Source organism: Exophiala dermatitidis (assembly GCF_000230625.1).
Source record: "Exophiala dermatitidis NIH/UT8656 unplaced genomic scaffold supercont1.6, whole genome shotgun sequence".
NCBI classification, from domain to species: domain Eukaryota; kingdom Fungi; phylum Ascomycota; class Eurotiomycetes; order Chaetothyriales; family Herpotrichiellaceae; genus Exophiala; species Exophiala dermatitidis.
Window position 1 is genome coordinate 1062712 of NW_008751651.1, and position 22083 is coordinate 1084794.

Sequence of the window (22083 nt, forward strand, 5' to 3'; positions counted from 1 at the left end):
AGCATGCATCTAGGAAGGACTGGGCATACGGCACGGTGGCTCGAAAAGTGCTTTACCACTGGCGTTTCGGCCTCGGGGTTACCATAAGCTTTCTTCTGATGATCACTGTTTCACGATTGCAATCTTGATATCCTAGACTGATATCATTCTGGAGTGCTTGGGACACTGTGGAAAGTAGTGCATATATGTGTGTGCGAATCTATCAATGATGATATGGTCGATTCCCGCATGATCGAACTCTTTGGGTGGTTCCCAGTGTATCTTTTCTGCCACTCTCCTTGTACCTGGGTAGTTGTGTTGAGTGAAGTTCGGAACGAAAATCTGCATGTGAGATGTCGGATAAACATCTTCTCCGGATGGCCGAGATCTCCTTCCACTGCAATTGACTGACCCGTTGCGGCTCCTATTTCACCCGCAAGCCAGCAGATAACTTCCTTTGCTCTGTGCTATCCTTCCGCGATCTCTTCGTGCCCTCAGCCTTGCGAGTTGAAACCCCTTGCCACTCGGATTGAGCGTCCATCAAGCCAGACTGACGATGAGCCCGGGGTAGATCTCAACAATATGACAACAGCTACAATCACCGCCATTCAGAACATGAAGAAGCATCACGTGCCGGAGCCCGCAAAGGGTCTAGCCCGTCCAGTTCCCCCGCGCTTCGCGGACACGGAGAAAGCTCAGGCTCATTGTTCAACTTCCCGCCCCTGATATAAAGTCAACCTCACCTCAATCCCAACCGCCGACATACCACTGCATAGAAGTCCTTGTTCATGCCACTAGAAGCTGAAGCTGTGCCGTCAGCCCTCTCCAGGCACCCACCGGAGTCAAGGTCTTTGCTCGATTGGTAGACCGATCATTACAGCCATGACTGTCCGAAAGAAATATACCCCTGAGTAAGAGTATTCTTCTCTTTGAAATTGACTTGCATTCACCCTGCTAGGGTCCTTTTGAGTGCCCCGAGAAGGTCAGCAGCACTTGCTAGTCCAGATGGGAAGCTTGCTCTCTACACTCAGTCGACATACTCCTTCGACTCACACACGCGAACGAATGAGATATGTGTCCTGGATCTGACCACCGGTCAATCTGTGACCATCAGCAAAGACGCCAAAGCGACGGAACCGCGATGGACCGGGACGAATCATGAAGTTGTGTGGTTGAAGGAGTGCGAGAACGGCAACACAAGCTTCGTGATTACCGACGCCACCCTTCCCGGGAAGTGCTACACCGCCGGCACCGTAGCAGGAACAGTGTCAAACCTGAAGCTTTACGTGATCGAGCCTGGACAGGTCGCCGTCGCAGTCTCTGGACAGGCCAATCCAGATGGAAGCCTCCACAACCCAAAGGATGTTCAGAAACAGCATAGCTCGGCACGCCTCTATGATTCGCTCTTTGTTCGTCATTGGGACCACTACATCACCGATCAACGTAACACCATTTTCACAGCATTGCTTCAGAAGTCGCAGCCTATGGTGACTTCTCGCCAGGGTCGCTACAGTCTGTTAGGCTTCAAGAACGCCCTTCTAGGGTCCAAGCTGGAATGCCCGATTCCACCATTCGGCGGAACCGACCACTTCGACATTGGACCTACCGGGCTGACGATCGTGGCGAAGGATCCCAACCTCGACCCTGCTACGCACACCAAATGTGATTGCTACTTCATCCCCAAGAAAGATGTCATGGATCTGAGCCCACCCAACTTCCACAAAATCCGGGTGCCGGGGCTCCAGGGCGCGGCTTCAAGCCCGGTTTTCTCACCAAACGGCGAATCGCTGGCCTATCTTCACATGGCCACTGACGGCTATGAGAGTGACAAAAACCGCATTGTTCTCGTCCACGGCCTCGGAAGCACCGACATTGCCGCCAGGGAGTTGATGCAGACCGCCGACAGCAAGGGTGGATGGGATAGGTCTCCTTCTGCTCTGAAGTGGTCCAACGATGGCAAGACTTTGCTCATGGAAGCCGAAGATATCGGTCGAGGATGTCTTTTCGCGCTTGATTTGGACAAAGAGTCCCCAGGGCCCGAATGGCTTCCTCGGAAATTGACCAAGAACGGATATATTATCGATGTGTCACCGTTGTCTACCAACTCGAACCTGCTGCTTGTGTCAAGCAACAGCCTTGTCGACAATAGTACATACACGATCGTGGACCCTTCCGGTGAGTCCGAGCCTGCTGTGGTATCATCGCTCAGTCGAGCGGGTTCAATGTTCGGTCTTTCTCCCGAGCAGGTCTCATCAGTATGGTGGAAAGGCGCAAATGACCACCCAGTCCATGCCTGGATGATGAAGCCCTCCTTCTTTCGGGCAGACCACAAGTATCCGCTGGCATATCTGATACACGGTGGCCCTCAAGGAGCATGGAATGACCAGTGGTCGACGCGATGGAACCCTGCCGTCTTCGCCGAGCAAGGATATGTCGTGATATGCCCCAACCCGACCGGCTCCACAGGGTACGGGCAAGGTTTCACCGATGCTATACGCAATCAGTGGGGTGGTTTACCCTACGAGGATCTTGTCAAAGGTTTCGAGTTCATCGAATCCGAGTTGGAGTTTGTGGATCCTTCTCGCGCCGTCGCATTGGGTGCCAGTTATGGTGGGTTTATGATGAATTGGTTCCAAGGGCATGACCTGGGCCGCAAGTTCAAGGCGCTCGTCTGCCACGACGGCGTTTTCAGTATGACCGGCCAACTGGCCTCTGAAGAACAATACTTCCCTCTGCATGACCTGGGCGGACCACTATGGGAGAGACAGGAAGTATATGACAAATGGGATCCAAGTCGCTTCACTAAACACTGGGAGACTCCCATGTTGGTGGTACACAACGAGCTCGACTACAGACTGACCATTTCTGAAGGTCTATCAGCGTTCAATGTTCTGCAGATGAAGAACATCGAGAGTCGATTCTTGAGCTTTCCTGACGAGAACCACTGGGTCCTCAAGCCGGAAAACAGTCTTGTTTGGCATTTGGTTGTCATCAACTGGATCAACAAGTTTGTGGGGTTACCAAAATTGGTCGATCGCCAGGGCAGAGATGGTTCTTCTTTCTGTCGGCAGGAGCGGCGGAGAAGGCAGATCAACCTGCCCATAGGCTCGTCGCGGCTTGAGCAATGATGAGTGAACTCTGGTGTGTCTGGGAGGCGCCTCATGTTCGTCATATAACTTTTACCAACCGGCCTCTGCACAGTTGTGTCGGTCATTATTTATACAAGATGTTGCCACAGCAGGCGTCCGAACTAGGTCCACCCGCCGAAAGTCTCAAGAAGGATTGGGCTTGCCGGCGAGTTCGTCCTTCACCAGGTCTGCCAGGACTTTCTTGTCCAGCGGCTTGTCCGCCAACACGCCGTCCGGCTTGAGCAGTTCCTTAAGGACGACTCCTTGTTTCAACCCCCCTGACACTGTGGTCTTGAGCGTTTCGATGACCTGACGCACTGTTTTCCTCATCTCTTCAGGCCCCATTACTTTGACAGTGTCCACCAGCTCATCAATGACTGCGATTTCTTTCTGCTGCTTTTCCGCGAGGTCGGGTCGGCTGGCGGCCTCTGCCTCTTTCGCCGCGGCCTCTGAAGCCGCTTTCCGTTTCCGTAACAGTGCTAGGATCTGCATATCGCTTTTTATCGGGTTGGCACCACTAGCCGCTTGGTTGATCTCAGAGATGGTACCGCGGAGGACACTCAAACTACCCAGCACTTAGCATCACAAGACTACACTGTGACATTCTCAAGTCCTGCTTACCGAGCAGTATCTTTAGCGCGCATTGCCTTCTTCAGTTCCTCTCTAATCTTAGAGAGGAGCGGCGACGGTGGAGCAACCGTCGACGAGGTTGCTGACGAGCTCCATCGCAAGCCTGCAGTCGCAGTCTTTCGGAGACATCGTGCGCAAGTGTACCGGTCGGCAAGGCCGAAGACCCTTGCTATGCGTGTCGTCGCCATGAGATCTCACTAACACGATGAACCACAATTTACTAGTAGAAACAATCAACAGAAGCCTGGTTGTCCAAAACCAATCCTCGAATTTGGAGATGCTCTGATGGAAACAGGGACATGTTCCTGGCCTAGAGAGAATGCGTTCACAGTACTCGCTGCTTTGATCCAGTCCTTCACTATCTGGCCAATTACATGGAGCCTTGGCGCGTAGTCGCTGCAACTCCGGCAAGCGGCAGCAGATCGCGTCCAACCTCGTTCGACATCCAAGTTGTGCGGAGCTCACTGCGTTTCCCATGTCGTTTCGTTTGCGCGCTCAACACCAGCGCCAGCTGTCGTTAAATCTAGCTCTGCTTTGACTACGCCGTTTGCTCCAAGACAATCACCCCGAAACTATTGCTCGATCACCGCTCTCAGCGGCCCCCGCCATTGATGCGGTTTTCTCCTTGAATATACCGCCGCTGGAACGCGACATGGCCTCTCCCGCCGTGCAACAGACGCCTGCACGACCGGTACCAGGAATATGGCCTCAAACTCCTGCAACGCGACCTGGGATACCAGCTCCATCCTTTCGGTCTCCCGGGACGCCATTCAATCGGAACTCTCTCGTGCCTCAAGCCGCCAGCACCAATAGTCTCACCCCTCTCAGACCGCAAGATCCTCCATCTCAATCGTCAGTACGACACGCCGAGTCCCTTGAACCGCTTGAAAGAGCAGCCCGGACGATCAACGAGTCTTTAGCGATCGAGTCGCGGTTTCCAGACCTCGATAGTTATCTCTCGCAGGGTTATTCGGCGGACTATGATATTCAGTCGTCCGCAACATGGGCGCCTTTTCAAAAGGCAGGAGTGCACAAAATTCCCGATGAAATATTCGAGCAGTACAACAATGCGCAGTTATCTACGAGCATGGGACTGTTTGCGGAGCTGAGGCATGCTTGGGTAACCATTGACAACGCACTGTACATGTGGGATTATACCTCTTCCAAGCCTGAGCTTCTTGGGTTCGAAGGGCAAAATCACTGTATCCTTGCTGTCAAGCTATGTGTGCCGCGTGCGGGTGTATTTCTCCCCAATATCAAGCATGTCATTGTCCTCGCTACGACCGCAGATATCTTTCTTTTGGGTTTGGGGCTGGATCCACAGGCTGGGCCGGCCGGGGGATTATCTCTCTTTCAGACGGGCATGTCTGTGTCTGTAAAGGGGCTCGACATCAGTTTCATTGCTTCCTCGGATAAAACAGGGAGAATCTTCTTTGGGGGACGGACAGAGAACGAGATCTATGAACTCACTTATCAACAAGAAGACCGGTGGTTCTCAAGTCGATGTTCCAAGATCTGCCACACGAGTGGAGCGGCAAGATCTCTGGCCTTGACATTCACCAGCTTGGCAGGGGGCCACAAGGAGCACGTGGAGCAGATTGTCGTGGACGACAGTCGGGATTTGTTATACACACTGTCGTCTACTTCCAATATCCGTGTCTTCCATATCAAACCCGATGGTGGACTGAACCTTCTGATCACGAAACCGGCCAATGAGATCTATGCCAACATTGGCCACATCATTACACAGAACAACTCGCTCAACTATCAGGTGAAGATTGTGTCGATCTCGGCCATCCCGGCTTCAGAGGCGTCGAGGTACCATCTGGTTGCGACCACTGCCACAGGATATCGAATATACCTCAGCGCTACGAGTTCAGGATATTGGTCAACATCCAAGTCCGTGGCGCCCATTAGTATGCAGGCTCAACATGTCAAGGTCCCTCCCGTGAATCCCACCCCTGGCACCACTGCAGCACCTCAGGGGTCTGAACAGCCGGGCGGTGTTCACCAAGCCATCAAGACATTGACAATGACCAGACTGGCTGCCCGATATCCCCCAGGGTTCTTCTTCTGCTTCACAGCCCGCGACCCCAATGCGCCAACGGATCAACTTTTCATTTCGGCGCCCGACGCAGGACGACTCGCTCGGCCCGCCGAACCCGGCCAGCCTAGTCGCACAAGTGAGTCTGCCATGTGGCTATCCTTGGGCAGCCGCGCAGAGGACATTGGTTTAGTCGTCCCTTACTCGCCTCCGGTCTCGACACCTGTCGGCTTTGGTAACGACTTGGCCGTGCAATTCGACAAACCGATTCCAGAAGTGGCGATTTTGACCAACACCGGCATTCATATCCTTCGACGACGCCGATTGGTAGACATATTTGCCGCTCTCAGCCGTCAGGGTGGTGGTCCAGAAGGGTTCCAGACCGAGATCAACAATCTCATACGTGCTTATGGCAGAACCGAAACACTGGCGACAGCTTTGGCGGTGGCCTGTGGTCAAGGGGTTGAGTTGACCAAGGACGCCCACGCCATGCGGGTCAATGACCCTGAAGTCCTCGAGCTTGCTCGGAAGACCTTCATTGAGTACGGCGGCAAGCCGAGCATAAATCAAAACTCTATTACGGACAAGTCTGTACCTTTGATTGAAGCTGTACGGCCTTCCCCTCGTCATCAAGCCACTGGTCTGTATCTGTCGCGGCTGCTCCGATCCACCTGGAAGAATGTGATTGCGGTCCAAGTGACCAGTCCGACTGGTTATTCGATCGAGCCAGCCGTGCCGATCAGAAAGCTGAGAGATGTCCAAGAAGCACTCTCAGCATTGCAAAGATTTTTCAAGACCAACAAGAGCTTCATCAAGGGTCTCAGCGGCCCTGATGACCTCTCAAGCACGAGTACCAAAGATGACGAGATTGCGCTGAAGGGCGAACATCGCGCTTTGAACTCACTGGTGAAGTTCACCTCTGATACTATCGAAGGACTTTCATTTATTCTGGTCCTCTTCGAAGAGAAGGTGGCTGAGATCATCCCGCTGCTCCCCGAGGCATCCCGGCCTCAGATGTTACAATTGACCTTCGAAGAACTCTTCACCACAAAGAAAGGCTACGACCTGGCCAAGGAGCTGGTTAAAGCTATTGTTAATCGCAATATCGCCAAAGGTTCCAATGTGGAGACCGTGGCTGAAGCTTTGAGAAGAAAATGCGGGAGCTTCTGCAGCGCCGAAGACGTGGTGATATTCAAGGCGCAGGAACAGTTGAAACGAGCAGCAGAAGCTGGGGCCAATGCTGAGTTCTCCAGAAACCTGCTGAATGAGAGTCTGAAGCTTTTTGAGCAGGTGGCTGACAGCCTCCCGGATGACTATCTAGAGTCCGCCGTGAAGCAATACACGGAGCTGCAATTCTTTGCCGGTGCTATCCAATTGGTGCTTAAAGTGGCCCATGAGAGAGACAAGGCCAATGAAGCTCTATCTTGGATGGCCGACGGTCGTCCCGAACCAGACGCTCGGAAGAGGAAATTTGACACGAGAAGTCAATGCTACGATCTGATCCATGCCGTAATTGTGGCGGTGGACAAGAGTGCAGAACAGAGTCCTGGGTTTGTCGACGGTCGCCCTTCCCTTGCCATCACGAGAAGGAACGAGGCGTACGACGTGATCAGCCGGTCCAAGGACGAGGCATTTTTGACGAATCTGTACGATTGGTACGTCCAGCAAGGATGGTATGACCGGCTCTTGGCCACAGAATCCGCCTTCATTGTCACATACCTTCAGCGCAAATCCTCCGAAGACATCACTTATGCGGATTTGTTGTGGAAATACTATGGCCAGGCAGGGCAGTTCACCGAGGCGGCCAAGATTCAGTTACAGCTTGCTCGCAGCGCGTTCCCCTTGACGCTTGAGAAGAGGATCGAGTACTTGAGCCGGGCCCGAGCCAACGCTTCCACCTACACCCCGGGCGGCAACCGAAAGATCAAGCAGCAATTGCTACAAGAAATATCCGATCTGCTCGATATTGCCACTATCCAAGATGAAATCCTTCAGCGGCTCAAAGATGATCCGCGGTTGGGCCCGGAACGAAGGCAGGAAGTCCTTGACCAGGTCAACGGGGCCATTCTGGACATCAACACGTTGTTCAACAATTATGCCGACAATGCCGGTTACTATGATCTTTGCCTGATGATCTATCAAGTTGCCGATCATCGCGACTCGTCGCAAATCAAACAGACGTGGCAACAGTTGCTCCAGTCGGTGCACGACAAGACAGCCGAGGAGGATGAGATCCAGCCTTTCGAGGCCATAGCCGAAGAGGTCCGAAGTCTAGGCAGCAAGCTGCGAACATCCGAGACGACGTTCCCCGTCCATGTCCTCCTGCCGATTCTCGAAAAGTATTCATTTGAGCATCAGCGCAATGTCGCACCTGCTCATTGGGTGGTTGACATATTCCTGGAGCTGGAAATCCCCTACGAACGCTTGTTCGAGGTCCTCGAGACTATGTTCTTCTCTGGTGATGCCCCGTTCGTAGGGTCGAACCGGAAATACATTGCTTCAGAGATTGCCTATGTCGTTGGCAAATGGTTCCATGATTCCATGAGAGCTGGCACGGTCATCTTTGGCAGTGATACTGGAGCGGCCCGTGTGGAAGAGACCATGCAAGCTCTTTTGCAGCAAAGTCGCGCCGCTGGCCTGGATGACGAGACGGTTCAGGTGTGTCGGGTTGTGGTGGAGAAGATTGGGCAGCTTCTAGGGTGATAGCCGACAGAAGAAGATTTGGGACAGAAGGATGGCATTGCACGCCTGGACTGGAGAGAAAAATGATCATCTCTTTTGCTTGCATTGCTGCATTTAGCGATATTAGAGGCAGTGTGTTGGAAGTGGGTCGAAGCTTTGCAGTAATCTGCAAAGAAAAGGGAGGCAGTATCCCTGCCGGCTGATCCTGTATGTGTGAGAGTGACTGCACATTGACAGGATACGCGGTTCCTCTGGGCCATCGGCGACGACAGATCCGTCAGTCATTGGAAAAGGCAGGACTGGAAATGAAATAGTTGATTGCTTTATCGTTACAGAATGTCGGTGCGGACTGGACTGGTATGGGGGAATAGATACCCAAAAAGTGTAGTATGTGAAACTTGAAAATGAGACTGACACTTTGACGTCGTGATTCAGCGCTGTTTGTTCTAGCTGTATTTATGTATGTATACTGTCTTGTTTGGCTGTTGGCTGCAAGCCCAAGGTATTGATGGAAGGGCATCTTGTTCCGTGTGTAGGAGGTACCTTACCTAGGTACTTGATGTTCGCACAAGGCTGCCAAGATCGCGAGTTGTATTCCAATCGCAGCCAACACCAAACACTCCATTAGATCTTCACTTGAAGTCTATCTACCTGTCTCAGGCTGTTGTCCAATACTGAACAGTTCCATCACCACTCGATCAAGATGGCGTCTATACAACCCTCGCAGACATCAAGCGGAGGAATCCAGAGCCAGAGCCAGAGTCAGGGTCACCGCCGTCCTCGACCTTTAGCATCAAGGAAGCTTGACATTGTGTATCTCGTCTTCTTTATCATTCATGTCCCTGTCATGCTGTGTAAGTGAAATGGTTCCTTCTACGTATGCAGTCAGGTTTATCTTTTTGTGACCACAATGATCTCGTTGTGTGTTCTGTCCTCCGCGCACAGCGCTGTGTAGTGCAATGCGCGGCACCGTTTGCAGCCGCCGCGGGGGTATTCTTCTTCCTCTCACCCTTTCTTTTGGAGAAATCATCTCAACTCAACCTACTCGATGACACAGTCAATTTCTGCTTTTCTTTTGTTTCCAGTTGTTTAGCCGGCTGGTTTCAAGTGCTCGCGATGCGGCCCGGCTTGGTCATGGCAAGTCGACTCTCTGAGACCTGGTTTGAAACGTCCCTCTGAGGACTTTGTGTGGCTCTGCTTGCTACACAGGTACTTTCCTGGCGCTGTGGGATGGATTACACAGGGACCATTAAACTTGCCGCTCAGTAGCGCCACGGTGGTGAACCGAATATCAATGCTTGTTGAGGCTCAAGACCAGGTTGAGGGCCACCTAGTTTGGCCATTTGGTCATTCTAGTCTCGAATTGCTAACCAATTCGTGACCCGAGTCCTCTTCCAACTGCACCCATGTCTGCCCTTCTAGCCACGCAAAATCAATATACTGCATATTGAACCCCCGGACATCTCCATTACTTACTCTGTCCCTATCTACCTACATAGTAATCGACCTCGCCCCCCTCCAACCAACCTGGCTCCGCCCTCGCATCTCATACACCCTCCGCGAATACTACCTCGAGCGCTATCAGGACCGGTACTTCGAGCATCCGCCCGCCTGGTTCACGGCATACATGTACCTCGAGGCTGGGTACCATTCGCCTTTGAGTCTGTGGATGATCTGGAATATTCCGAGAGGTGAGTTAGACTGTTACTCTGTTGTTATATACCTATAAATTTCTGCGACTGCTAACCTTTCTACATTGCAGACCACATCCTCGTGCCCCTCCATCTGCTGCTGTTTGCGCTCGAAACCGCCATCACGACCCTCACGTGTGTGGTCGACGTCGCTGCCTGGGAAGGATATACGGCCATCCAGCGGAAGGATTTGTACGGATTGTATGTACCGTATTTGGTTATTGGTAAGTCGAATGAAAGAAAGACCTCATCAGCGTTGCTCAAGCTAACCAACTCGTTCTTTCTTTGCTTGTATCAGCGTGTATCATGGGGATCGATGCCTTTTTCCGCGTTAAAAGACAGATCACCATCATGCAGCCGGCTGACACGAATGCGAGGACAGGTCCTGGTGTATCTGGGTCCGGACTTGTTGCTGAGGCCGAAGAAAACGGCCAACAACAGAAGGGGAAGAGAGCGTGAAATGAGCCAGCGCCGCCAAAAAAAAAAGAGTGGAGTATCATTACGATGGGTGCACTCACTGCACTGTAGAAACAGAGACTGCCTTAGATAATCCAGCTGCATGGTTTAGGATCTCATGCTGTCCAGATTGTAACAGCCGTATAATCTCCTTCCCACTCGACGGGCAGGTAATAGTGGTTGTCATAATCCCCTGCGGACACACTATGGTTTTGGCGTGTGAGGAAACTGATGCTAGCTTACGTAATAATTTTATATCAAGAATTATAATCCTACAAAATCTGTTCAGAAATGACCTCCAAGATTGCTCGGATGGTCTAGTTGGTTATGACATCGGTCTCATAGTTACTCATTTATGATCTTACGAATTAACAAACGTAAGGAGCTATCCGAGGGTCGCGAGTTCGAATCTCGCTCTGAGCAACAACTTTTTTTTTGCTTTTTTGCGCGGGTTTTCTCCTCGGTGTCATCTTGTTTTTGGTATTGAACAGAGAAACAAAACCTCACTATCATATGTGAAGCTCAGTAGAGTGTGTGTGTACCTAGGGACCTTATTATGTGTCAAGGTTCTTCGTGTAACTATCTTCACAAATTATTCCTGTTTATTCCGGCAATGGAGAGATACGATCCTGGAATTTGTTAGCATTGCTACTTTCTTGTAGAATAAATTTTTGATAACTTCATCTCTGGATCGAGGCGGGTCGTGTGCAGAAGAGCCCAACACCACTCCATGCTGGGTCTGGCATATTGCAATGCGCGACGCGTAGCAGTGGTATACCAACCCTCCTGAGGTCTGCTACTCGACCAACACCACTACTCCTACTTTGTGAGATCCATTCCCATATACTGTGCCCACGACACCACGAAGCGAACTCACAAGAGTGCTCCGCTCCGACCCGGCACTGATGCGGTTTCGGCACAATGTGATACCTCAACTCTGTGGCTATGGCAGACCCAGCATAGCTCGAGCACGAACACGAGCGAAATCACTTCAATGGACATGTCTTCACATCCCCCTCAGCAGAACCATTTCTAGGTCTACTGTCTCGCAACCAACAACGAATAGTCGAAAACATGAATCAATATATCTCCCCGTAGGCGGGAGCGGACAGATCCGACTCGAGTAGGTAATCCGTGCGACACTCTTGCTTGCGAAGTTACTATCCAAAAAGTAAAGCTAAGAATGAACAGTATATTCTCCCCTACCTTGAACAATGGACAACAACAACAGCCACGGCAACGACACGGTCATGATGACGAGGCAACGCAACAACCCAATATGGTCGTGTACCTTGCCCCAGGCCCGTCCATCATCACCGGCCCGAGCAGACGCCATCACCACCATCATGATGGAACCACCATTACTACAACACCCTCTGCTGCTGCAGCTTCAGCTGTCTCTACATTCCTACAAAAATCACTTTCTCCCACCACCTGGCTCGTCATCATTAACTACCGGCTTTCAGGGTCATCATCGTCGGAGGACAATGACAACGAAAAAGGGTCCAAGTTTCAATTCCCCATTCCCATCCACGACGTAACGACGGCATTTGACCATCTCACATCCGCCTCGCCGACGTTACCATGGAACAATCGCGATCAGCAAGACCGAGAAGATGGCCCTGGATTGCCACCGGCACCGCCGAGAATATGTCTTTTAGGAAGCCACATCGGCGGCGCGCTGGCGACTATGCTGGCCCTGACAGAACCGAATCGTGTCCACGCCCTGGCGGCACTGGAGCCCATGGTCGACTGGGTCGGGTTGGACGAGTTGGTGAAGGAACAGCAACAACAGCAACAACAACAGCAGCAACAACAACAGCAACAACAGCAACAGCAACAGCAGCAAATTCCCTCTGCGGAGTCGAGTCAAAAGAAGAGAATTACTAGTACCCACCATTCGCACAGAACCGCCGCCCTCGTCGCCGCGGCAGCAGAAAAGCTGATCGAATTGCGTGGAAGACTGTTCGATTCGCCATCGGCGTATTTCGACCCGTTTGCTTCGCCGCTGTTGTTTCTACGTGCTCCGGGGAGGGATACACCGACGCCGTCATGGACACAGTCCTCAACAAGCTCGGCGTTAGGTCAGGAGATCATGGGCCTCGACGACCACCAGCAGCAGGATGGAGATGGGAATGGCGCTTTAAATGATCCAACTACCTCATCTGATAGTGAAGCTGGAGAACCAGTGACTACTCCACCACCACCACCACCACGACGTCGCAAAGTCCTTCGCCGCTGGCCGGCCGTTGGAAATCCCGACTCGGTCCTTCTCCCACACGTCAAAGTCTTTGTTCATGCGCCGGCGCCTCAACCTTCTTCTCCTTCTTCTCCTTTTCCTGGATCTACCACGACCGGCGGAAAAAGAGTGCATATGAAATATTACACGGGAATTGGGACTGCCACTGCCACTGACGACCACGACGGTAACAACAACAACAACGACGACGCAGATCGAGATACAGAGTTACAACTAGGTCTAATAGCCCTGAAGCGCGCCCAAGGCACCGAGCTCGTCCAATTCATGCGCAGAGCCTGTTTTCTAGGTCGAGACAAGAGTCTCGCGGAGGAGAGGGTTGTGTTGCACCAATTTGAACAACGACTACAACGACTACAACGACTACATCGATTACAACAACAACAACAACCGCTCGAGTCCCAGAACGACACTAACGGCGCCTTGAAGGGCCTGGATGGATATAACAACGGCGACCATGACCATGCCCAAGAGCAAATGCAAAAGCAAAAAACAGTTCCTGATTCGTCCCACACCAACAACAACAACAAAGACCCAACCCTGGACTTGGATCTGCACAAAGCTGCCCTGCACTGGATCGAGGATATGTTCCAACACGGGGACTGATTGAGAGTGACTGACTCCCTTGACTGGATACTTACCAGGTGCCTACCTATCCAACTTCCTACCCTTGGTACAATACTAGAAAATGACGGGAGATGTTTACCTGCTAGACACGCAGTGAGTAGTTCTGAGGTCGTCAAGTCACCAAGCCGGGCGGCTGGGCCGTGTGACGGACAGGGCAACGAACGTACTATACATACATACATACATACATACATACCTCCAGTACAAAGTACAATATGATATGATAATCCAGTATTTGAACTGGACCGACCAACCGACCATGGCAGTCAGTCTAACCATGGGCTGCAGAGACCGATTTATTCATCAAGGGTACATTTCAATTGATACAATCCGTTCAATACAACTCTTTGATATGTATAAACAGCATTGTAGCACATGACCCTCGACGACACGGGAGCCTTGTTTTCCCAAGCCAAGGCGAGAAGGGCTCCAGCTGCCTTTTCCATTTCCGTTTTCCGTTTCCACGCTCTCACCGTAAATGTACACCCAAATGTTTTCCCTTTTCCCTTTTCCCTTTTCCCTTGCTTCTCACACTTACGCCTCACCCGCCGCCGATTCTTGTCCTGTCCCTTCTATTCCCGCCTCACAGGGCATCACATCGCCCTGCTGTTGTTTGAAAATACAAAAATATCATATTCATATCATCTTGAGTCATGATTGGCGATCCAATAAGAATCCAAAACAGTGGTGTTGGTGGGCGTCCTTTCAATTCACACAAACAAAAATCCAATCCCGGACGGCCCCGTCTTGCAAGTTGCAATCAACTTGTCTTCTGATAGTGGTAACAATAATATAAGAACATGGTGGATTGCTCGCTCCTCGGCCAGTCACATCCAAAGTGGGTGTCTGAGGCTCGCATGCTGTAGGTGAAAGCTGCGCACATTTTCCATAGTCGGTTGAGGTTTGATTCCTCGTCGATCAGATGTGCATCCTCCCACGCCGCTATGTGCTGAGAGGCACAGATGCGTCATCCTTCATAGGATAGCATAATGCGTAATCTCTGTCAGTAATTCAATCTCGCATCCATTGGAAGTGCATTTCTTTTGATTCCCTTTTGTAGCAATGCTAGCCTCCTTCTGTGTATTCGTTCGCTTCACGTCCTTCGTCACCGCCGGTTCAGGAAATTCACGCTTCCAGCCTGCGGCATGCTCAACAAACTATCCGCTCGCTGAAACACATCACCCTTGAAGAACTGATCACCGTAAGCACTGGCTGGCGTACTGGGCACGGTGGCTTGCGCTGCAGGGCCCAAGGCTGCCGATAAAGGTGTGGCCGGCAACGGTGCGGAGACAGGACTGACTCCAGTGGCACCAGGATAACCGAACCCATTATTTCCATTGACCGTCGCCTTGGCGGCAGTGGTATTGTTGCTCACTGATGCCGACGACGAAGTTGGAATTGCGGGGACCGAGGTGATTGGAGGAGGGAACGGACTAGGAAGGGAGTGGTTCCCCAATTGACCTGGGCCCGCGTACCCCTGGATTTCGTTTATACTGCTGGGGTAGCCGTTGCCGTTCACTGCTGACTGCTGACTTGACGCAGGATTAAACACGCTAGGGGGCGGCATGGCGGCAGTGGCGCTGTCTGTCAAATACCTCCACGGACTCGACTCGATCAAACGGCCCGCTTCCCGGCTCGCCTTTTGTACCGGTCGTAACATGGTGATGAGCTCCTGAGACAGCAACCGTAGAGCCTTTGCTTCTCGCATATATGTGAGCAGGTCAACGAAGCTCATGAGAAAATTCTTGCACAAAAGCCAAAGCGAAGGATCATTTCGTCCATTGGCCGAGGGCGCTACATGCATACTGGGATCCTTCAGACGCATATTGACCAACCTCATCCGAAGCGCCTCACTGACTTCGATGCACAATTTACACCGGTACACAAGGGTGGACCACAGTTCGTGCACGGATTTGGGCTGGCGGTTCTCCTCAGCGGCCTCCAAGCACCGCAGGAACTGTTGCTTGGCGATGGGGATGGTATGCAATGCAGCATCGTAGGCGCGTGTCAGTGCGAGGAAGATTTGCTCAAACACCGCCTCTTCATGAGCATCAGTAAGTCCCGTGGAAGGATTCACCCGAACTCCGTAAGCGGTTGACTGCGGCAGGCTAAATCCTTCACCGGAGCGAGGTGTACTGGCAAGAGATGAAGATCCGAGACCGTTGATGAGCTGGGCGTTACGCGAACTCGACCTCGATCTCAAGCCAGACGTGGTGGATGATGAGGCCATAGTGCCACTGTTGGAGAACGTTGTCGAGGTTCCCGTCGGCAGTCCACCATTGAGGGTGCTACCACTCAGTTGGATTGGTGTCGGGAAGACAGCCGTGTTTGCAGGTGGTACAGAGTTCGGTTGATGTCCTGGGTTGGTTTCGACCACTGCATGTTGAATGGCCGTGTCACTGCGCAATCTCCCAATCTGCCTTGAAGGCCAATGCCTGTCCCGCGTAGGGGTGCTGGCCCGAACCGGTTGGGAAGGCGTGCTGAATTCTTCAGGGATAGTCTGGATGGGATGCGTATTGCCACTGGACATCTGTCTTCTATGACCCAAACCTTGTGTAACCTTGACATCCGCGCCAAAGCTCTGGATTGCATTTCTCACTTCCGCCATGCTCCCGTACAAAAGAAGCATCAGCGTCCGGACATACCGTGCATCAATCACGGCCACGATCTTTTTCACGTTATCTTGGAGTTGAGCCGTCACATGCGTATAAGCCATGATACATGTAGCACAATCTCGTTGGACGGTGGACTCGATCTTCTCCACGGCGTCCTCGTCTTCGGGGTCGACCATGTCGACTTGTTCCAGCGCCTCGTTCAGACGGTCCACATGGGTGGAAGCATTGAAAAACGTGAATTCCAACGTACTGCGCCGTACGTCTTTCCCCCTGATTGCAGCAATGAGGCCGGAGATCTGGGGGTGAACTTGATACAAGGCATAGAGGATGCCTTTGGCGCCTTCAATGATGGGGCTTTTCCACTCCTGCTCAACCTTGTGCTCAGGCAGGCTTGACAGTCGTTTGACAAAAGCCAATCTGTGCCTTCTTACATCCCTGGGACTGCTGGGACTCGAAGAACTAGCCGCCCCAGGGGACGACAAAACACCATTACGCTTCAAGGCAGAGCCATGGCTGAACCCCCTGAGATGACTGTTGCGATTTGCCCGCAATTCATCAATGCTGTCCAGATCCGGCTTTTCCCGTCTGAGAATGCCCATTCTCTTGTGACGAGCCGCCGCCGATGCTTGCAACACACCCTCGCTGTTACTCCGGTTCCGCTCATTATTGTTTTGACTGATCAAAGGCGCAATTCCGGGCCTCCGCATGGCCACAGTTTGGTTCCCGGATGTCACTCTATAGTGTGACCGGGTCGGGATGGGAGGAGCATTCGGCTGGAGCGGCGACGATCTGTTGCCGTCCGAGCCAATGTCAATGGAACTGCCGCTGGGAATTACAGGAAATCTGCTGCTCAAAGCACGTTTCAAAGGTTTCGGTGTCTCCATGGGACTCTCATCCACCTCAAGAGATGCTTCGGCTTCGGCGGTCGCGGGGTGAATTTCTCTCAGGTATCGTTTGATCTCCAGCGTAATGGCCGTTTCTCTTTCATGATCTGTCATTTCGGAAAAAGAAACCTCCGACTCTTTGGCTTCCACGATCTTTTTCAGCTTGAATCGAAGAGGATTCTCCGCAACTTTCAATATCTGCAGCTTGTTCAACTCGCACAACTCGGCCGGCAGATCCTCGATACGGTTGTGAACGATAGAAAACACCCGCAGCGACTTCAGGTTGCGTATGTCACTCGAAATCCTCCGCACCTTGTTGCGACTGATATCCAGGATTTCCAATTGACTAAGCTTGTACACCCCGCGGGGGATGTCCCTGAAAACATTGGAGCGTATATTGAGGTACCGCAGATGGGTACACTCGGCAAACCGTAGAGGAATGTGCCAGATCTGATTGTGGGACAATGAGAGCCTTTCCACCTCGGCCTTGATCAGATCCACCACGCTTTCCGGTAGTCTGGCTATATTCGAGTGCCCCAGGTCCAGAGTAAGCTTGGGCCTGACGGCGTCGCCGAACGCCTCGCTACCAGCAAAGGCATGCTCGGTCTCCTGTCTCGCATCCGCCACTTTCTTTCTGAAGAGCTCAGTAGTGTCCTCAAGTGACAGTAAGGCTGGCTCATCCTTTGTTTCTCCGGTCGATCGGTCTTCAGCTCGAGGAGAGGTATCCACAGGAACGGATGTGTTCGCTCGCTCAAGGCCGGGTCTGGCGTTCTCGCTCAGAGCTCGAGGTTGTCCCTCAGCTTCATCTTGTCGCGAAGGCCTGCCCAGGCGGTTTGCGTCTTCCGGCCGAAGCATGGGTCGGGAGTTGGCCGCCGGGGCATTGCCTGAGTCCATGACGTTGGAAATACTCATATCTCTGGAGCCCAAGGCCGAAACTGCGTCAATGGCCAGCATCGAACGGGGAGGATTGGGCGTTGCAGTCGACTGCGCTTCCAGAGCATAGCTGGAGTCTCAAAGAAGAACGCATCTAGATTTGTACGTCAATGGTCAAAACGCCATCGTGATGTCGATAAATCCACCGGCTGGATCGTCCGTGTTGCAGGTCGAATGGCGTCTTTCCACAGAAAGCGCGCGGATGGCTCGTGTAGAGGAGCGCACGTAGCAGGGATCGTCGGGTCCGTGGTGTTCAAGGGGTAGGCAAAGGCTCAACGGGGGTCGACAAGAAGAACTTGAAAGGATGTCTGATTGAGTTTGGTCGGAGGAGAGAGGGATAGCTGGATCGTTCTTTTTGGAACTTTTCAGAAGTATGATCGGAGGGTAGACATGCCAGGGTTATTCTGGGGCCATCCGCGAGAGAGCCACGGGGGGTGAAGCGAGGAACAGTTGTCGTTGGTCCGACGCTGGATGGGCCTGCGATGATGGAACACGCGCTGACTGCGTTGCTGGCAGAGCCGTGCAGCGGCAGCGGCAGTGGCAGGAGGCAGCCCGATGTTCGCGGAGGGTAACACTACGCCGAGAGAGGACTAGTGTCTGTATCAGGGGGCTTTTAACGTTGCGAAAGTGCGCTGTTCCCTGCCACTAATTGAAGTTAACTGCGTCTGCCACGTGATCGGTTCCTGGTGCCTTGCAGACACAGGCACTAAAAATATTCACTAGACCTGCTAGAGACTTGGCAACGGTTGAAGAGTTGAAGTTCCAACCGTACCTAATACGTAACAGTACTGTACAATGTAGTAAAAGGCATCAGGGTGTTCGGGTCCTGCAAGGCACGGCGCAGACGTCGCATTTCCTCGTTATACAGCCGGCGGGAAGTGTATAAGGCTGGGCTGAAGACCATGTAACAACCGCGTATCTCATGGCATTCGCTGCCTCGGTTGCAATCCATGTTCAACCACATTCCTGTTGACTTCCATCCTCCATCAGCCTACTCTCCGTGCCGTAGCCGTGCAAGCCACCGTCCAGAATCCATTGCTCATTGTCCTCGTGGTCGTCTTGGACCCTGCGCCATACGCTCTTCCTCGGAACATGGCCATCGGCCTCAGAAGACTTGCCTTTTTCAGTTCCCTCAGGGGCTTTCCACACTGGACGAATCAGTTTCCCAGTGGATAGTAAAGGGTTGTTACTGAAGGCGCCTTTGCCTCCTATGCTGAGATGTTGGCCTTCATTATCATCGCCGGCTTCGCCATCGTCCTCATGCCTTGAATCGTCCTCATCCGCCGGCGATGCTCGTGCTGGCGCTTTCTCGTGCCCGTACGTCTTGACCAGCTTCCCGTTCTTGATACTCATACTCATTACCGTCCGCTTCTTTTCCCACTCAGGACGGTTGGCTTCTTCCAGTTCGCGCAAGTATTTCTGTTGTTTCTTAAGTGCTGCTGCTCGCTGCAGTGGCGTCATCCACTGCGTAGCACCCGGCGTAAGGCTCATATCGTAGTCTGCGGCTTCGTCATACACTTTTGTCCGTTGTGCATTCTCCCGTTGAAATGCCAGCAGCTTATCCCGATGGGCACGCGCCCGAGCAGCGGCAGAAGACAGCTCGTCTCCAGACGTATCCGGTGTCGATCCGCCGAGAATTGGGGTGGCCGTGCCGGAATGGGACTGGGTTGCATTGTGTGCTGCCATTCTCTCAATGCCACGCTCTTCCTTCAGGGCCTTGATCATCTCATTGACTTGGTCTTTGGTGAGTATTGGCGAATCGCAAAACGAACAAGGTTGAAGTCCTTCCAGTGCACAAATGATCTTCCCACAATTCAGGCAGTTCGGTGCGGTCGTGAAGAGAGGATGTATGGAAGCATTGCAATCACATTTTCTCCTTTTACTGGAGAGGGTTGGGTTAGTCGAAAGTTCTAAAGCTGCAATAGCTGCGGTCAGGTCGGCTACGCTTGTCGTCGTTGTCGTGGCACCTCCCCTGGTCGGCGTTGAGGCTCCAGAGTGCGGCTGTGAATGAGCTGCATGGGTGGGCCTTTTGGCTTGTTTCGCTCGCACATTGGCAAACCCAAAGTCGGATATCAACTGGCCGGACGCCGAAGGAGGTAGCTTTTGAGACGTTTTGGCCGGCGACTCCGATCGAGAAGACGAGGCCGCCGCCAATCCTGAAGCAGAAGTGGAGGGTGCCTGACGTGCCGCGGGAGTACTTGAAAGAACACTGGAGTCCTGACCCTGTGAGCCGGGCCGCTGGTTGAATGAGGGAGAGGAGTAGCCGTCACCATCATTATAATGCTTTTTGTACCCGCCGGTCACATCGCCATATCCATCAGGCCGGCGGGCAGGACCTGTAGAGTGAAGAGGAGGCGGTTTCGACTTTTTAGCTGATCTCTTCTTTGGTGGCTGCACGTCATCTTCACGGTCTGCTTGTGACGGTGAGGCCTGTCGGGAGGGGATTTCTTTCCGTCTGGCGTTAAAAGATGAAATGAATTCCAGGGCTTGCGGCGAGTCGCCCAACAGGTTCTTGAGATGATCGGCAGCCGCGTCTTTCGAGAGACTGGAAGAGTAAGTGATGATTTCCCTTAATGAACCGTCATCGATGGGCAGTAGGCGTTGTAGTCGTGGCAATGCCCATGACTGTAAATCGTTGCTCATTTTGAATTTACCAGGCCGCAACTCCCAGTGCTATTATATGAGACCACGGGCAAACTCGAAGAGACGATGTCTTTGACTTTTGCAGAGATGCTCAGGGACGAGCCAATATTATTCACTACAAGTGAATTCTCGATACTGAATACATATGGTGGTTGATAGAAGCGTCATAGTATACAAAGTTGTAAGTTGTGATATTGCTTACTAACCCTGATAAGATAAAGGACGCAGAGCTGAAAATATGATCAACGCTAAAGGATTATCATTATTATTAGACCGACTCGGAGAGTTAATAAGACAAAGTATAGTTTGCGTGTTTCGCAGTCATTCTTATTATTATAGTTTCCTCAGCAGGATCAACGTATGTATCGACTTCAACCTCTCTCATCTGCCCTGCTGAACAGCAACATCAAAGTAGCCAAGAGCTTCCCCAATGCTGAAACGACAAGAGCCCAAGCGGACCCGATCCTCAACCTCATGAATGCGCCCATGAAACTTCCGGCCACGAGGAAGGCGAGAAAGAAAACACGCCGGTTCCGCGGGCGATTCTTCAGCACCAGAATATTGGCATCGATGACCAAGTCGACCCAAGCCGCGGTGGCCATTGCGGTAGTGATTTCCGGAATCTGCATTGCACGACTGGCGCCAACTTGAGCGCCCGAAGCAAAAGCCAGAAGGGCGATGGCGGCCTGTGCCCAACTCCCCGTCTCCTGCACGCCGTGCGAAAACTGTATGGCAGCCGCTCCAAAGACCATGGCCGTCTGTACAATGTTGGTCCAGAGCAACCAGACGCGTCGACGGGAGCCAACCGCATGGCCGATGTGGCCGGTCAACGCTGCACCGGCCACGAAGAGTGCGAGACTGATGCCTATGATATCAAAATGAAAGAAGCCTCCATTGTACCCTGCCAGTCCGACGGCCAGCAGCACCGTGTTTCCTGTCTGATTCGAGGCGAAGCATGCAAAGTCCGGAAAGCTGATGGCATCTTGGATCCCCGTGCTGAGTGTCAGAACCAACAGGTGAATCTCGATGAGTAGATCGACTTTGATGCGGGAAGTCAAATAGCTGGACAAGCTGTTCGTCGTTGTCTTTTCTTCTGTTGTGGAAACAGCACACCCCGTGAAACCAGTCTCTGTGCCCGCGTCCGCGCCCGGCCGTGGTCCGGGAGATGGATCGATATACCCGGAAAGCATGCTCTAAGTCCTCCAAAGCCGTTTGCTGACTGTTCTGTACATTTCTATAGATTGTCTAACGTTGAACTGTCGAGAGAAATTGCGAAGAAATCATAGTGCTCTGGTCCCCGGCCCGACACAGAAAGACTCTACAGCCATAGTATGGTGTGTGTCCCGACAGTGCATTTTTCAACCCGAAATGCTTGGAAACTCACGGACGGGCTCGGGGTCTCAAAATCAGGCTCTAATGTGAACATTACGCTTTAGGAAATCAAGAGGCTTGCCTCTCGGGGACTGCTATCGGCGTCTTACACTTTAACCTGCTCATTCTCGGGAAGTATCTCG

The 22083-nt window shown here is 52.3% G+C and overlaps 8 protein-coding genes across 8 annotated transcripts; 4 read left to right on the top strand and 4 right to left on the bottom strand.

Moving 5' to 3' along the window:
* Positions 1 to 11: 11 nt before the first annotated feature.
* On the bottom strand, positions 12 to 4005 carry HMPREF1120_07217 (uncharacterized protein). The gene is made up of 2 exons (XM_009161435.1): positions 3729 to 4005; positions 12 to 3672 (listed from the first exon to the last, which is right to left on the bottom strand). Exons 1-2 carry the CDS (start codon positions 3923 to 3925, stop codon positions 3252 to 3254), a joined length of 618 nt encoding a protein of 205 aa, XP_009159683.1. The 5' UTR covers positions 3926 to 4005; the 3' UTR covers positions 12 to 3251.
* Positions 862 to 3107, top strand: HMPREF1120_07218 (dipeptidyl aminopeptidase; the record flags this gene model as incomplete). Its single annotated transcript, XM_009161436.1, has 2 exons — positions 862 to 890; positions 938 to 3107. The coding sequence occupies 2 exons, from the start codon at positions 862 to 864 to the stop codon at positions 3105 to 3107; spliced, it is 2199 nt and encodes a 732-aa protein (XP_009159684.1).
* Positions 4006 to 4389: 384 nt separating the features above from the next.
* On the top strand, positions 4390 to 8484 carry HMPREF1120_07219 (uncharacterized protein; the record flags this gene model as incomplete). The annotated part of the gene is made up of 1 exon (XM_009161437.1): positions 4390 to 8484. One exon carries the CDS (start codon positions 4390 to 4392, stop codon positions 8482 to 8484), a length of 4095 nt encoding a protein of 1364 aa, XP_009159685.1.
* A 1606-nt stretch (positions 8485 to 10090) lies between these two features.
* HMPREF1120_07220 (uncharacterized protein) lies at positions 10091 to 10613 on the top strand (the record flags this gene model as incomplete). Its single annotated transcript, XM_009161438.1, has 3 exons — positions 10091 to 10154; positions 10226 to 10378; positions 10453 to 10613. 3 exons carry the CDS (start codon positions 10091 to 10093, stop codon positions 10611 to 10613), a joined length of 378 nt encoding a protein of 125 aa, XP_009159686.1.
* Positions 10614 to 11889: 1276 nt separating this feature from the next.
* HMPREF1120_07221 (uncharacterized protein) lies at positions 11890 to 13473 on the top strand (the record flags this gene model as incomplete). The annotated part of the gene is made up of 1 exon (XM_009161439.1): positions 11890 to 13473. The coding sequence occupies one exon, from the start codon at positions 11890 to 11892 to the stop codon at positions 13471 to 13473; it is 1584 nt and encodes a 527-aa protein (XP_009159687.1).
* Positions 13474 to 13594: 121 nt separating this feature from the next.
* Positions 13595 to 18517, bottom strand: HMPREF1120_07222 (uncharacterized protein). The gene has a single exon (XM_009161440.1). The coding sequence runs from the start codon at positions 17945 to 17947 to the stop codon at positions 14600 to 14602; it is 3348 nt and encodes a 1115-aa protein (XP_009159688.1). The 5' UTR covers positions 17948 to 18517; the 3' UTR covers positions 13595 to 14599.
* A 31-nt stretch (positions 18518 to 18548) lies between these two features.
* On the bottom strand, positions 18549 to 20767 carry HMPREF1120_07223 (uncharacterized protein). Its single transcript, XM_009161441.1, has one exon. It carries the CDS (start codon positions 20567 to 20569, stop codon positions 18881 to 18883), a length of 1689 nt encoding a protein of 562 aa, XP_009159689.1. The 5' UTR covers positions 20570 to 20767; the 3' UTR covers positions 18549 to 18880.
* Positions 20768 to 20854: 87 nt separating this feature from the next.
* HMPREF1120_07224 (uncharacterized protein) lies at positions 20855 to 22028 on the bottom strand. Its single transcript, XM_009161442.1, has one exon. It carries the CDS (start codon positions 21757 to 21759, stop codon positions 20941 to 20943), a length of 819 nt encoding a protein of 272 aa, XP_009159690.1. The 5' UTR covers positions 21760 to 22028; the 3' UTR covers positions 20855 to 20940.
* Positions 22029 to 22083: the final 55 nt, after the last annotated feature.